Source organism: Manis javanica, chromosome 9 (assembly GCF_040802235.1).
Source record: "Manis javanica isolate MJ-LG chromosome 9, MJ_LKY, whole genome shotgun sequence".
Taxonomy (NCBI): domain Eukaryota; kingdom Metazoa; phylum Chordata; class Mammalia; order Pholidota; family Manidae; genus Manis; species Manis javanica.
The window spans coordinates 52,869,798-52,886,981 of NC_133164.1; the positions used below are offsets into that span (position 1 = coordinate 52,869,798).

Genomic DNA, 17,184 nt, shown 5'->3' on the forward strand with positions numbered 1-17,184 from the left:
TTCTCTTAATTTTTAAAATATTTCTAGGCTATGCAGTTTGTCTACATGTTTTTTTCAAATTATTGGAGATCTCCAAAAAATTTTCCAATATACTGATTGAAAAAAATCTGAATATAACCTGTTGTGGGAGTCCAGCTCCAGCCTAGGGGTGGGATACCCGAAGGTGCAGGATGGAGTCGGCGTATGGAGAGACAGGACACAGAATCAGTTGGAGGAGGTCTCTCGACAAAGTGCCAATGACAGCTGTATTTATACCATTTTGCACAAGGATATGATTGTTTTTTATTTGTTCTTTTGATTAACAAGCATAGGCAAGCTTTTTTCTTTCTGTTTCTTTCTAATCTATACATGGTTAGCCAAGTGTTAGACAGGTGATCTTTTTTCTGTTCCTTGACCTAAACTTTTCCTAGCAACATGTACTCTATTGTGTCTCTCGTTTCTATGCAAAGTGGTTTCTGAGTAATGCATGTGACCACAGAAACGTGCAGTATGTAGCAGTGACTATGGAGTCTATCAGCTCAGGGTGAAGTACAGGTCACTCACTGCTACAGTTAGCTAGGCAGGTATTATCATCTATATTTCTAATGCAATGGGTACATTTTATCCCCTTATAATACTTATTCTGTCATAGGTAGAGGCAAGATAAAGATAGAAAGCATGATTTAGAACTGTAAGAAGGCAAGTGTAGATGATCAGGTTTGTGCCTATAGACTAGGTATTAATCCAAGTTAGACAAGGGCAACAAAACATCCACAGGTGTAGAAAATTTCTCTCAACACTGGGGGGTGAGGTTCTAAGCCTCACCTCTGTTGGTCCCCATTTTCTCACCTGATGGCCCCCCTGCAACTGTGCCTGTCTTAGGTTGTTCCTCCCGTGAGGAATCTTACCTGTCTCTGGCTAACCAGCCATCTTCCAGGGCCATACAGGAAGATGTAAAGCTGGTAAGTGAGAGAGAAGCAATATTTTTTGAAAATGTCAGCTTTTTACTTCTTTGAGGATTTATGCCCTGTGGCTTCCACGCCCAGCACTTGTCTTGAGGTATCTTTTCTTTTTGAAAAATTATGGTATTTGGTAATTTCACATATAAGGCACAAATTCTAGTAAAGGGCTATAATTAGGAAGGAAGGAGAAAAACTATAGAAGTAGCAGAGGGAAGAAAACATGAGAAGATTGATTGTCAGACAGGGTTATTCCATTCAATAATCTCTCATAATTCTATTTCTCTAATTTTCCTATATAACTCTTCATCACTAATTTCACTAGCATTGCAAACAAGGGGGGCATTCCCACTCAGGTGGAGATGGGGTAGTCAGTGTTTGACTAGCTACCTGCAGGTTTTGATATTCTATGCCAAGATCGCCATCTGGCCCCTGCATGTTCTATTCTTTAGGAGCACTGTCCTGAAGAGCTTCTGGGAAGTTTATGTTCTCCTCCTTTCTGTGCTGCTTAGCAAAGGTTAGCTTAGTCTTTGGCAAAAATACAAGCAAAAGCAAAGCCAATAGTATAATGGAGAATAACAAAATCAAGGTGGGTAATCGGGGGAGCCAGCTGCAAAGGCCCTTGATTTGTGGGGGTCTTCCTCCAGCCTGAGCTTTGCTACACAGCTTGAGTAGCATGGCTCCCAGCAACCTGTGCAGTTCAAACCCATGTTGTTCAAGGGTCAACTGTTTTGTTTTATTGTTAGTATATGGCTTTTTATATTCTTTTAAATAGTCTCTTGTAACCAACGTAGAGTTTGCTAGTTTATTTATTAATCAACTATGTTGAGATACAGTGTACATACAATAAAGTGTATCTATTTAATGCACAGTTTGATGCCTTTTGACAAATGTACATAACCATCTAACTTCTAGCATAATCAAGACAGAATATTTCAAAACTCAGAAGGTTCCTTGGTGCCTCTTCCCATTGCCAATCCGTACTCCAACTGGCAACCACCACTCCACATTCTGCCAGCATAGATTACGTTTGTCTTTTCTAGCATTTCATGTAAGTAGAATTGTATATTACATACTATTTTGTGTCTAGTTTCTTTGAAGGAAGAAGCAGTGCAGAATGTTGGGCTTATCTGTAGGATCTTGGCCATCAAGACCTGGCTGTCTTGGTTGACCTCCAGTGCTTTCATACTGATGTGTTTGAATTTTATTCAGCTCTTCTAGTAGGTATCAATGGGAGGGTCAGTGTAAAACATGGTATTCATGATAGTTAAATGTAGCAGAACTCCAGCAGCATTTAGTGGAACCACAAAGTACAGAAGGCAAGTGTGAGGGTGAGTGTTCTAATTAAATGGAATCTAGATGATTCCCCTAAGACATTTGAGCAGGATTAAAAGATTCAAAAGTAAGTTGTTTCCATTAATTTTTAGATCTGTATCTATATTGTTATTATCAGTTAAGATTCAGTGCCAGACACTATAGATGTTTTAAACAAGAGAGCATTTAGTATAGGGAATTAGTGGTTACAGATTATTGGAAAGTCTGAAGAAGGAAATTCTAGACTTGGCCTATAAGAATGACTCCCCAGTTAGTTAACTGCTGTATCAGGGAGGCAACTACATCATAGACTGCCATTAGACCTGTACAGAAAGCGCAGTTGCTGCCACCACTACAACATAATCTCACTTGCAGGCAGCAGTAATAAAGAGGCCCAGCAAGAAAGCCTTTCTCTCACTTAGCCTTCTAAATTTCACAAGATTGCCATTGCTTGATACTTATTTGAGTCATAATGGCCTATAGGAATTACAGTTTTTGGTTATGAACTTTTCCAAGTTTTAGGAAGATAGAATGAGGATAGAAGGAGAACCAAACCAAAGTTTCTACCATGTACTTAAATTAAAAGCCCAGTGTCCCTCTAACTTAAAGAGGAGTGTAATTCAACATTATTACGAATAAGGTGTCTGGTTTTTTTTCTCTAATACTGCCATCAATAAATATAATGTATAATAAGACTTTTGATCTTCTGTGCCTTTGATTTTTTTCTGTCTGCTAAATAAGCATATTTATGGCCTATGACTTAAATATCCAGAGTGCATACTAATCAATTAAAAGTATGTTTGAGTTCTGTAAGATACCTGGCATTACTTTGGTAACTGTAAACATTTAAATAGCTTACAAGATTGATGTAACCTAATTCTAGGATCGTTTTCAAAGATGATCATGAAATCAATTTAGTTCATAACCAAATGCATATGGAAACTTTCATAACTCCATTTGTAGTTCGTGCTGTATATCTCATATATCCTCATTGTATATCGTACAGGACATTCTATGATATGTTCCATAAGTGTTTATAGTGATTCAGATGGTGATATGAAAATGTCAGTAGTATCCTCTAGGGCAGAAGCTAAATAAAACTTCCTCCAGCATTACCCTTTCTACTACAATACCATGTTTGTTGATCTGTTTTTCCCTGCTTTCTTTTTCCTTTATAAAATGGGTAGCGTGATACCAATAAAAGTCCTGGATAAAATCAGGACAATTTACAAACCAATACTATCTCAAATGTTTTTGGTTTGTTGTAAGCTATGGAGGTCTTACAATGTTTTCAACAGCTATAGACAGTTTGTATTCAGTGGGGGAGTAAAAACCAAAAACAAACACAAAGAAACTGGTGAACTGTATGCAGTATGATTGTTAGCTCGAGCATGAAGAATGAAAGTATTCAGGACTAGAAGCTAGAAGGCGTATGATGATGCTTAAATAGCTTTAATGTGACAGTTTGGGGCTGGTATTTCTGTATGTCAAATAAGTTCTGTTTGTGATTTATAATGATTCTGAATTTGAAATTAAGCTTAATTTGCCTCTTGCTGTTTGCATTAGAAAAATTTCATTGCAAAGTTCTAAAAAAGAACTGACTTGTTTTATTTTAGGGCATAACCTAAGACTGTACCCCATATGTATTCTAGGAAGAGCATTTCAGAGAACAGAGATCATTTCCTTTAGTATTATTTTTATTATCATTTATTAGCTCATGCATATTAGTATTAGTAAATAATTTTTAGAACTTGGTAGTACATAGTTGCCTCTTCTAACGTGTTTTATTTTTGTGAAAATGTAAGGTTTGGTAACTCTGAACTATCCCTTTACCTCTTCCCGAAAGGTATCTTCCTTTATAGAAGAGTAATCTTCCCTTTAGAAAAATGAAGTCTTAGAGAAAGACCATTATTTACCTAACCACTTAATTTCAGAAATTCTCTGATCAAATATTTTAATGATAATGTCTGACTAATAAAATATATGAGTGTTTTTCAAATTATTCCTGGTCGTAACTTTTCTTTCATTTTCTTTTTTAGAGGTTCTCTTTTATTGTCGGGTATCTGTAGTGCTTCACTAAACAAGCTTAATTTATGCTGTTGTGATTTCTAGTCAGCTTATAAAATAATCTGTCAGAGGATGAATGTGTGGGAAAATACCAGAGAACTTTAATTAAAGTTTTCCTTTATTTGAGACTTTTTAAATTGTCAATATGAGGTGTGTCTTAATCCATTTATTTTTCTTTATCCTCTCAGGTGGATCTCCTTACTTAGCAACCAAAATAAATGAAGCAAAGGACTTGCTAGAAGAAACCACCAAACACTGATTGATGCTCAAGGACCATTTTGAAGGAAAAGAAGGGGGAACTTTAAAAAAAGTCCTGCAAATTAATCTAAACCATGGCCTTCAAAATGTTCATACATGTACTTACCACAACATTTATTCCAGGATTAAGGTATATAATAAAAAAGACTAATAGTCTACTTTTGTATTTTAAAGGAACAGCTTAAAATTCCATAACTGATACTTTTTTCTTATTTTCTTCCTTTCTCTGTGATAGTCATATGTTTGAAGAATTTTGTTCTGTTAGTACTAAGTTCCCCCCATTCCTCTTTCCTACACAATGTAATTGAGACTTATGAGTAATGAGTAGAAATTTTCTTACTGCTTATATTTATACTCACATTGTCCCTTGTTTCCTCAGAGGGTTTAGTACTTTGCCTATATATGGTGCTTTAAATGTTTTGAGACCAAACACTGACTGCCTCCCCATGGGAAAATGGTCGGAAACAATGGAGTTTACTAAATGGTGTTTTGTACAGTAGTAGTTGGGACTTGTTAAAGAACTCTGCTCTCTCTGAGACCCTATAACTGAAGCATGAGAACTTGGAGAGCTACTAAAATGATTAAAGATTTACAGAATGAGCCCTTTGACATAAGGCTGAAAAGAGCTGGAAGACGTCTGAGCAATTTATATTTAATTATAGTCTTCTGGTACTGTATATTACTCAATTATTCATTTATTGACCACCTATAATGTGTAAGTGCTATAGTGGATCCTCTAAGAATTACATATGTGAACCAGGTGTAGATCCTGACCTAAAGGAACTTACATTTAGAGGAAAGATAAATCATATGAATATTATTTGAGAGGTACAGATGATAAGCTAAAGAAAATCAAAAGAAGAAAAGAATATTTTAAAGTGAGAACATAAGAGGAACTTTTTAGAATATGTGTCATGAAGTTGGGTTTTAAATACAATAAGAGATCTACCATATGATTGGTGAGTCAGTGTTGTTTTCCCTGATAGCAGTCAGAATTAGCAAAAATAGGATATACTGAATAATGTAATGTGAGAGTAGGTTTCTGAAAAGCAAGGATGGACACATGGTCTTGAAGGGCCAGCCCTGTAATTTACACTGTATTAAATTATTTTCTCAAAACAGCACCCAATCATCATCACTTTACTATTCCAGAGGTAAGAAAACAGATTCAGACATGGGGTACTGGCATTATTTTCCAGGATCCTTTTACACATCCTGGGTTTGTAAACCCAGGTATATTGAACTACTGTATTTAATCTATCTTAAAATACTTCTTTAATACTCTAGATGCTTCTTTAAATTTATGACATCCCATGTTCTGGAGTTCCCAGTGTTGGCAGTGCTGACGTACTGAGCTGAATGGTTCTCCTGGGGAGCTCTCCTGTGCATAGCAGGGTGATTACCAGCCACCCTGTCTGTACCTACTAAGGCCCAGTAGCAACCTGTCAGTTGTGATGACTGAAAACATTTGCAGATATTGCCAAATGTTCCTTGGAGGGCAAAATTGTCCCTGGTTGAGAGCCAGTGCTATAAGCAATAAGTATTTTTTTCTTTTGTTACATAAAATAATGGCCTGGCTTAAAATTTATTGAATTCTCAGAATTAATAAATATGGTTCTTGCTTTGAAGTCCTCATGCATGTCCTGTCCTAATTTTCTTGCGCATCAGTGTTTTTCATTTTCCTGCTATTATCCCTGTATCTCGACTGCCCTCCTAATTCCCAGATCTTCACATGCCCAAAGCTTAGGGATAGTTCAAGTCCAAGCTGAAATGTATCCCTCCTTTTCTGGTGCTACCAGCAAAAGTAATACCGTGAATTATTGGCTGAGAGCAGGTACTGTATCTGTCTTGTTCTGCTACATTGGCACCCAACAAATATTTGTTGAGTGAATGAATAAATTCCCATAATATTTTATTCCTCACTTTATGGTACTTACAGCTTGATACCTTGTGAAACAGCGCTTTGTGTAACTTGTTTTATGTCTTGTACTAAAGTATAAGAACGTTTAGAGCAAGAATATATTCGTCTTTGTAATCTCTCCTTAATATGAAGCATTTGCACATAGTAGACACTGTACAGTTGTGTTAAGAAAATGTTGTTTTCAACATATTATGCTTCAAAAAATGTTACTGCTAAATTTGAAAGTTATGTTAAGAAATATTGGAGCACCGTCAGGATGTAACTTTTATTTAACATCATATTTTCCAATCCATACCGTATATGAGGCCCCAGCCTTAGCTTAAAATGTGCCTGAGAGTCAGACAGATCTAATTTTGAATACTATCCTCCCATTACAAGAGCTTGGACCATTAATCTGCAAATCCATAATTTCCTCATCAGTAAAATAGAGAATAACAATCCTCTCTCATAAAGTACTTATAGGGAATAAGGGTGTGTAAAGTATTTAGTCACATAGCAAATGCTAAAAAATTATAATTGTTGCTTCTTTCACTGCTCCACTTAATTAATTTAAATCTTTTAAAATACCTCGAATTAAGGTTTGAGGTGTGTTCCAGTAATCATTTATTTTATTCTTGAACCTGCAGTTTGGGTCATATATGGTGGGAACAGTTCATCCCTCTATTCCATACAGCATCAGCTGGGGCTGAAGGAACCACTTCATGTGGCCGGCAAGTTGGTACCGGCATTGGCTGGGAGGTTAACCAGGGATGTGGGTCAGGAACCTCACTTGCACTCTAGGTAGGCTTCTCTGTGGGGTCCTAAAGCATCATCACACCATGGCAGCTGTGTTACAAGAGAAAGTGGTCTAAGAGAGAGGAGATGGAAGCTGCAAAGTCAACCTGGGTCTGAAAACTGGCAGGTAGGTGTTCTAACAGTCATAGAGCCTGCCTAGATTCAAAGGGAGAGGGCACAGAGGATTGTGAAAGGATTAGTGGCCATCTTCATTATGCGGCAGAGCAGGGTTTGGAGTTTTCTTTCCCTCTTAATTAAATCAGTTAAGGCATTGCTTTAAAAGTTTTTTGGGGGCAATGTAGTATTTAAGTACAACTAACTAGAGTAGCTTCAGATGATACAACTACTTTTCTAGGTAGATATTAATTCAGTGGTCATTCTCTACATGGCAGAGTACTTATAAAATTGGATTTTAAACAACTACCTACCTTCAACTTCTTATCTGTAAAATGGTCAGTAAAGGTTGCTTTTACATTTTTGCTGTCATTGCATATTCTTCTTAAACAAGTTCTTCATTGTTACTGCAGTTTCTGTTTGTTCTTACAGCTTAGATGCAGTCTGAGGGAGCAGGAAAGACCTTTACAAAATCAAACAATTATTTCTTAGATTCCAGAGCAAGTATAAGTCAAATGGACAGTTAATTACAGACGACCATATAATGCCAGTTAGACTGTAGCTGATGGTGCCAGTCTCCAGCATAGAGTCAAAAGGGGAGAGAAGTTTAGTAAGGAAAAAAGTATGTTGATTGTGGAAGACATTGTTTCACTTAGTCTTTAAACCATTTCCTTTATTTGGGTTGAAATTCATTTTAGTCATTCAGCAAATATTGAACACTTACTTTGTCAGGCAGTAAATGTACAAAATAAGTTAATTCTTAAGATACATAGTATGCTCAACCTAAATAAGAAAAAAAGGGATAATTCAACATAAAAACTTTTTTCTGCCTGATGCTTTTGAATTAAGAGATTATAAGAGTTACATTACTGGGCATGCTTAATGATTATCCAGCAAGGTCATTAGAAATAATGTATTTTATCCAAGTACAGAAATCCTTTGGTTGTAATGGGGAACCTTTAACACAGAAAAGAACTTTCAGTGACTTATCTTCAACATATTTGCAATTTGCTTAAGGTAGTTTAATGACATATATGGGGAGATGAATCAGCCAAGCCAATGTGAAAAATATTGACGTTTCTCTGACTCAACTCAGTTAGGACGAGCTAGAGAGGCTACCATGGGAAGTTAACTATGGAAGCAGGCCAGTCTGTTTCGCATACTGGGAACCACACCATCCCCCGCCACTCTGCACCTCACCCCGTCACCCCTTGGATAAAGACCTCTGGCCACCAGGGTTTTACGGCAGTGAGTGAATGTGCCAGCAGCGTGCCTCCCTCTTGAGGGAAAGGCAACCCAAAAAGCGTATCCTATTAATTTAATGCTAGATCGGTATCGTCTCCTTGTCAGAAACAACCCATGAATTGTGAGCCAAAATTTTACTTACGGTGAAGTTGTACACATTAGGAAATTAAAATTTTTGTTAGTACAAAATTTATTAGCTGGAAAAGTTGAGGAGTTTCTCTGGACTCATTTTTTAGGTGGAATCTAATCGATCTGGATCATTGCCCACCAGTGAAATTGCTGGGCATGGTAGACAAAGAAAATGTTCGTTCTAATGATTTTTATGAGCTGAGTAGCTATTGTTCCCAGCTGAGTGCTCCTTTTCATTTTTTATTGTTGCTGAGCAAAAGAATTTATAAAAAGCTTTTTTTTAAATTAAAAACCCTGCTCAATTGAAATGCAAGTTCATTAAGTACCGTTCATTTCTCTTCCTGCCATAATAACCCTATCCCCCCTGTGCTTTATTTTCAACAGTGCCTAGCAGCACTGGTCAACATTTCAAGTCCGAACAGAATATTATATAAATATAGATAAGTAGTCTCTAACATCAAGAGGGAATTCAGTTTCATGGGTAGAATATGATCACTCAGGTTAGATGTTGGCCATGAATTTCAAATTAGTACCTCAACTTAAAGGGGAAAATGCCCCCTGGAAAATTAAATCAACAGTGGGAAATTTAATTCGATTTTAATAAGCTAAAAATTGTGTTGAGATACAGGTTCAATATTGACAACCCAAGCTGTAGTGCTGAAGACCAAGAAATCAGAATCAGCTCATTTGCATAAATACAAAATATTTTAGTAACAGTAACTAATGCTTGTTTGGCACTTTGTACCAAGGATCCTATTTATATTATCTCTCTTAATAACACCCCTAAGAGATATGCATGCACTATTATTTTTCCCATTTTACAGATGAAGAAAGAAAGGCTCGGAGTTTAGGAACTTCGCCAAGATTACTTAGCTAGTAAGTGGTGAAACTCGGATCCAAATCCAGTTGGTCTTGACTGTGAAGTACATGTTCCTTACCTCACCTTTCCATTATATTGCACTGATTCTAGACATGTAGGAATCGTAATAGAATGAAGGGGTTTGCTTGGCTCTTGGCTCATTCTTTGATGGTTGACTTTGGGTTATAGATTGCAAAAATGGGTTTATGGAGGGATCCAGTGTCATTTGGCATTATGAGCAAAGAGTGCCAGTGTCTTTAATTCTTCCTCAACCATGTGATATCCTTCCAGGTGCACATAGTAAAAGTTCAGTTGTAGTTTAGCAATGTGGGTTTCTCTGACTGATAGTGGGGAATGGAGGAAACTTTGATGAGATTTTATGTGAAACTTTGATGAGATTTTATGGGCAAGAGCTTTCAAGGAATGCTTCTAGAGCAAACTTCAGAAGACAGCTCATGAAAGTGGAACAGCAGACCTTGGGAAAGAAATGAAGAAATTGTTCAATATAATAAAGACGAGAATAAGGAAGATGAATTTATTGGAAGAAGAGAGGCAGCGAAAAGAAGTAAGGTTAAAAAGTGAGATAGTGAAGAGGTAAGGGAATTGAAATTGCTCAGTAAAGTGTTAAAAATTGTTTTCTAATATCTGGGTTATTTGTTGATGCCACACTTTTATGCCAATTCCAAAATTATATTTTGCACACTTACAGGGTTGTCTGGTAGAACCCATGGAACTCTAGTCACCAATCTAAAAATACATCTTTGAGATTATCACTTAACTTTCTGTACTTTCAGCTGCTCTAATCAAATGGTGAAAAGGTTTTGAACTGTAATATTCATAACAGATCTGTGAGTTGCTCAAACGTTCGATATACCTACATTGAAAAACAAGTGCATTCCAAAGCCATCTCAGTGATTTTTCCATTTATCTAATCTTGGATTATCAGTGTCTGTGCTCTTTCCTTCCATGAATGTGGGTAATCAAGAGTTGACTTTAGACGTGTTTTCATTTTGAATTCCATGCCTCTGGAGTAGGCTGTAATTATTTAATAATGCTTGTCCTCCGGTGGTGAGATATCAGACTACATTTGCATAGTCTGCATCTCTCAGGCTTTGTGGAATGCTTGTAAAATGCAATATTGCAGAAAAAGCGGCATGTACATACAGAAATGCTGCCTTCGGTAATTAATCCCACTCGGATCTGATTTATGCTTTGTTCCTCAGCTTTTTGGTACTTAGGTAATCAATTTGCATTCTATTTTATTCCATTTTATACTCACTTGTATACTATATACTTTTTTGTGCTTTTTGGCCCTTGTAAACAGCTTTATTTTAATTTCATATGTGAAAATATGGACATACATATTTTTTTAAATTTCGTATGTGAAAATATGGACCTACATACTTTTGTTTTGCCTTAGAATTGTAAAGGATAAATGTTAAAATACTTTTATCTATCTAGTTTTCCCAATATAGTTAAAATTAAATATGACTTGCCAAAATTGAATTGACACTCATATTTTTGGCTGTATAACCTACAGCTTAAGCTCTCATGCAGGCACTGCTTTTATTTCCTGAAAATGTCCATACTTCATGAGATGCTTGGCTTGGCCCCCTTGTCCCTCAGGACACAGTATTGATTGGTTTGCATTTGAAGGCAGCTGTTAGAAACCAAAATCATGATCATGTGGATATCTCAGAAGCCATAATGAAACATTAGCTTTTAACCCTCCCATGCCAGAATAAACAAGAGAAAAATACATAAATCAGCCCAAAAATAAAATTAATTTTTGTATTTATCTTGTAATGCTAATGCCAAAGAAAGTGCCTGATTCCTTGGATTTTTTACTTATTTCTTGCCTCAGATATCTTCACAGCAATTTTTGGCCTGCAGCATTTTTGACTCCATAAAGAACTCTAGAACACAGGCATTGATAGTAGAAATGCTGATGCAACTGAACTGCCACCCTAGAATATATTACTGAGTATGCCTGCACGAATGCCTGAGTCCTGTACTTAGTGTAAGTGAAGAATAAGGGCACCATTCAGTTTTCAGTTCTTAACAGGAGGGGAGTACAAATAGACGTGTCCCATTTCTCTGGTCACCCATATCATCTCCCCACTACATATCCTCCATGTCCCATGAAATGGTCACATCTTAATTATTTTATCTGCCAAGGCCAGATAGACATTCAGTGGGTCTAGTGCATGTTGCAGTCATTTAACTGGTGGGGGAGGGTCTCACGCTGTCAAGAGGCACCATTCTGTGATCTGTTTTCAGATCAGCAGAGGAAGGAGGACTGACAGTGTTGAGCTAACGTAACACAGAAGGTCTGTCTACCATAACATGCAAGCTCGAATTTTATTTTGTCGGAAGGGAATATATTTTTCACAGCAGTCTGTTGAATTAAGAACAATATGCAGAATCATATGGTAAACACGTAATATTTGACTCTATTGATGGGATTTATGTATGGAAATTTTCTGTACAGACATAATTGAGTACATATTATCATGATAGGAAAACAAGAATACATACAGTGTGTGAGATGTTAAATTTTAAGGAATGTTGTAATGACAGGGAAAATCAGAGAAAACCTGAAAATGTAACTGATAAAAGTATTAATAAGAATTTTTTGCTCACAATATAGGTGAAACAGCTATTCCCTACATAGAATCTATGTAGAGATACAAAGAGCAATAACACCTCAAGAGCAGTTGTAGGGCCTGGTGTGTAGTTCTTAGGGTCAGTAATGCCGTTTGTTGGGGCTTCTTCCCTTAGGGCTCTGAGTGAGGTGTCTGAGGGTCAGCAGGTCTGAAGGCCTCTTATATCTCTTAATATCAGTGGAATAGGGTGTTCTTCCTCAAAGCCTGACTGGCAGTAACTCCTGGGGAAAGAAGAACAGTCTGACTGACAAATATGTCACCCATTCCAGACTGACTGGAAACATCTGGAGCCACCAGCACCTAGTTAATGGAGGGCAGCCAGAGGTCTGACAGTCTTGTTCAGAGCTGCATCCACTGGCGGCAGTGGCATTATTGTAGTACAGATTGGTTTTAGGGGATAAATTATCAACCAAAAGAATTTTAAAGATTTTTAATGTTTGGGTTACAGCAAGGGTTCCAACTTCCTGGATTTAGTGAGGAAGTGCATGACAGTTGACTCTTTTCAACTTCAGATCATGCGTCCCCTGCCAACCCTCAACAGCAACCATTTCTTGTTTATAAGGATGCTTAGCCTGTGACAGAGCTTCTGGTCTCTGTTGCGTGGAAGTTCCGTAATCGCAGGGAAAGGTTTTCTTTCTCCTAGTAAGCGCATCTGCCGTTGACCTCTCCTCTCTTGGCCTCTCTTCTACTTTTGTTCCAGTTACATCTGCATCAGCCTGTGTGACTCTCACAGCGTTGGGGCATGGGTGTGATTCCTGCTGGGCCATTAGTAAGCTCTGGGTCCACAGCCCAGCTCCCCAACCTGAGTTGCCTTGTTTTCTCCTCCTGGAATACCACCCACCTACCAGTCCACAGAGTAAGACGGAGAGATTAATGACAAAGGAATGAGAAATAATGAGCAGAAATGCGTTGAATGTTCTGGACTCTGTGAAGAGAGGTGTTTGTTCAAGGCATTATTAATATTTTTGTGAGGAACAGCAACATTGATTTTTCATCTGAGAACTGTGCTGCATTTGCAGAGTCACTCGAGTGTTAAACCTTCCTCTTTTGTAAGTGGGTGATGTGCCTCACCCGTGGCCTAAAATAGCACAGACTTTGAAGTTGGTATTTTTTATTTCCAGCTCCAGGCATGAATCTTTGCTCCCTTTTACAGGTGGCTGTGAGATCTTCTCTTCATTTAACTCTCTCAGGTAATACTGAATTATTTACAGTTTTCTGTCTGGGGCTCAATGTATGAGTTACCCAACATTGAGCACATGCTCATTGTGCATAGGCTGCTCTTTATAGACTGATGCCTTTCAAATTTTCCTTTACAATCCAGCCAATCAGGTGTCAACTGTATCTTGAAGCCAGTTACCGTTTGTCACAGAGCCAGGTGCAAAGCTACCAGATAACATCTGCAAGTGCCTTGTGCTGCTCTAGTGGAAGCTGCGTATGTTTGGCTCTATATAAAGGTTTGTTGATTTGACATGGAGTTATCTGTGTTCTTGTTCTCCACACACTCCATTAAGCAGATATACTTACACACATTACCAACTTGATCTGCCTTCAGAGGAGGATAGTGCCTCGTGTTTTGCTGGCTGGTGCTAGTATTTATGCTCATACCTCTTGGGAAATAGAATCAAATCATCCCAACTACAACAAATTTTTCTGTTATTATCAAGGGATCTGCTGGTAATATTGCATGTCTAACCTGAATTAGCCAAAAAGATTTACTTAAGGATTTTGTGTTTTATTTTTTAAAATATGTTTAAAGATGGCAGTTTTTCTCAAAGAAAGAACACACTTGAGTTCCTGTAACTTTGAGGACTGAAGACTTAGGTTCTAGTTTCCTAGCTCTGTGGCTGACTAGCTATGTGACTCTGGGCAGGACACAGGCTTTTCTGAGCCACCTGGGTTAGCTGCTGTGTAAGGCGCATGCAGTCTGTACAAGAAGCACATGTTCTCAAGTCACACAAACCTAAGTTTAAGTCCCTGGCCCACCTGCTCTTAGCAGAGTAATCTTGTGGAAGTTTTGTAGCCTCTGTTTTGGTTTCCTGATGCATAAAATGGGTACAATAATATATATCTTAGAGGGTTATTTGGTTTAATAATTTAATAAATATTGATATGCCTTAGTGCCTATACATAGTAGCTTTTCCAAAAACAATATTCATTTTTACTGCCTGTCTCTTTGCCTCCTGTTTTCTTATTTCAAATACTAGGCAAATATTATAAAAACAATAAATGGATTTTTGAAAGAGTGAAAAAGAAATTACCAATAATTCCAACATCCTAATGTCAACTATTTTTGTTTTTCTTGAGCTCCTTCCAGTACATCTTAATATAGAGCTTTAGGAATTTGTCTTACTGGAAATGCCTGTGAACAAATATGTAGAGCTCTAGATTAGAAATCACACTGTAGTATTTTACAATGACACTGTAATAAAATTAAAATATTTTTACTAAAATAACTCATTCTCAATACTTGTGACTAAGTAAGAATACTCATTTATTGTTTAATAGAGGGAAAAATTGATCTGAGAGAATTCAGAGAAAACCAGTCCTTTGGCCAGGTTTATGGCAAAGCAAGGTATGATATTAACAGCTGTCAGTTCTGGACTGCTGTTTTTATGCTAACCTTTATATGCATTGTCTCTTTCATCCTTGTAACAGTCCAGTTAGCTAGGTAGTTTTATCTGTGAAGAGGGGGGCTAAGAGCTTTAGTACCTTCCTCAAAGTCACAGTTAGGAAGGAGTGGAGTGGGATTGGCTGCTGGGTCATCTGACCTGAAGTGCCTCCTGGGGAGCATTTCCAGCAAGTACAAAACTTGCCTTTAAGATTTTTAGCCTGTTTCTGAAAACTTCCCTTCTGACTTCGAGTGGATTCCACTGGGAATCTTATGTCTCCTTGCGGTAGTCATTCATTCCAACATGATCACAGTCCAAGGAGCTCCCTGCCTCTCAGGACATTTGTCACTTGCCGTGTTGCATTTAGGACACCAGAGAAGGCATCCAGCAAAATGAATGGGAGGCACTTTTGTGACAAATACAAAAAGCTGGAGCTGAAACTGGAAAAGACCTTGTACATCTCCAGACATCCTTTAGGTGTGGTCTGATGGATTTCCAGATCCATGGCATTTTTTAAGCAGTTGATCACAGCAAGAACATAAACACTGAGTTAAAATGGACAGTATTAAGTCTGGGGGTAAGAGAATATTACTACTTGCATGTACACTCTATTGGGATAGAGCAGGAGTTTAAGAACCGAGGCTTTGGAGAAAGACTAATATGAATTTAAACTGTGGCTCATAGACTTACTTGCTGTGTGGTTTTGGACAAGTTACTTCACCTCTCTGATCAGTTTCCTTATCTGTAAAATGGGGCTCATATCATCACTTCATACTATTGCTGTGAGGATGAAATAAATGGTGCATGTAAAATATTGACCATGGTATCTGGTACATAGCTGGCTCTCCATAACTGTGTACAAAATTGGTTTCCTATCACTAAACCAGTGCTTCTCTACTTTGGCTATTTCTTGGAATCACCTGTGCAGCTTTTACAACTCTTTCTGTTAAGGTGGTGCTGCAGACCACTGGACTTCCTGCAGTGGGAGCCAGGGAACAGTAGTTTTAAAGCCCCTCTGGTATTATGTCCAACCAAGGTTCAGCCTCCATGAACTAGATGCAGGCTGAGTGACCAGCCACATACAGAGCTGGGCCTGTCTGCACGGGCTCTATGAGAGCACCCCTCAGGAAGATGGCAAGAACTGAAGTCCACAGGGCAGTGTGGGAGGGACTCCGCTCTCTCTGGGAACTGTGGGCAGGCCTGTCCCCAGAGCCTGACAGGTTAAGTGCCCTAGGTCCTCTCCTTCTCCAGCAGCATTTTTATCCGAGTGACACAGGTTTAAAATTGAATTCTGTTGCAGCCTACAGAAGAATTACATCCCAAGCAGGCAACTTATGGAGAGATGGTAAGCAAAGGGGGAAGAGAGGCAGCTAAAGGAGCTGGGTGGGGAGCCTATGCCTGTAGGTCCTGACCACAAAGGTACTATGACTTCTAGAACAGGAGGCCCAGAGTGTCATCTTTTTCTCCCTTCTGGGCTGATAGACTTGTTACTTTGAATGGGATTTCTCCAAATCATTATTGGGAAGAGCAGTGTTATCCGTCCCAGGACCAGCCCTAGTATCGTTGGGGAGCTAGTCAAAAATGCAGAATCTCAGACCTGTACCCTAAAACCTCCTGAATCAGAATCTGTAGAGGTAGGACCTAGACTATATGCATTTTAACAAAATTCCCAAGTGATCAGCATGCTCATTAAAGATTGAGAAGTAATGCTATCATGAAAATAGAACAAGTTTTAGAGGCAAACAGTGCTTCCGAGTTTGAACCCCAGCTCTTTGATTTGGTGTGTGATCTTTGGAAAGTTACTTATTTTGAACTCCTGTTTCTTCATCTGTAAATTGGGGCTAAAAACATTTACCTTAATAATGGACTGCCAAGGGAATTATGGGTGGAACACAGAGGGTCTGTGGACTTGGACAGGGAAAAAAAATCATTTTTATTTTCACTTACCTCTAACAAATTGAGCACACTCTTTATTATTATAATTATTATAGTCATATAACTCATTCACTATAAATGTAGGCAACAAATCACAGTAGTGTTAGCAACCTGAAACTTTTTCATTAGTAATATATTTTTGTGTCATTGTACAGTTGTTGCAGATATCTCTACTCATCATCTCTATTCTACTTCAAAATTACAGTTTTTACACTTGCTGCTAGATCTCAGTAACATATTAATAGTGAAGTACATTCATTATCATAAATGCTATTTTAGTTTTATGAAAATATATTTTAAACTAATTGGTTTCCTTTGTACTTTTACATATTTATTATAATATGTATTTGAAAAC

The 17,184-nt window shown here is 37.8% G+C and overlaps 1 protein-coding gene across 3 annotated transcripts in view; it reads left to right on the top strand.

The window, feature by feature from the left end:
- DNAJC15 (DnaJ heat shock protein family (Hsp40) member C15) overlaps window positions 1–6,210 on the top strand; it is an 85,243-nt gene extending 79,033 nt beyond the window's left edge. For 2 of the 3 annotated variants that reach the window (XM_037002102.2, XM_037002103.2), the window contains exon 6: window positions 4,508–6,210. In XM_037002102.2, coding sequence (XP_036857997.1) covers window positions 4,508–4,578 — 71 coding nt within the window. In that variant the 3' untranslated portion in view covers window positions 4,579–6,210. Of the gene's footprint in view, window positions 1–1,853; window positions 1,990–4,507 lie in introns of all 3 variants that reach the window. The other variant, XR_005056938.2, reaches the window with a different exon arrangement.
- Window positions 6,211–17,184: the final 10,974 nt, after the last annotated feature.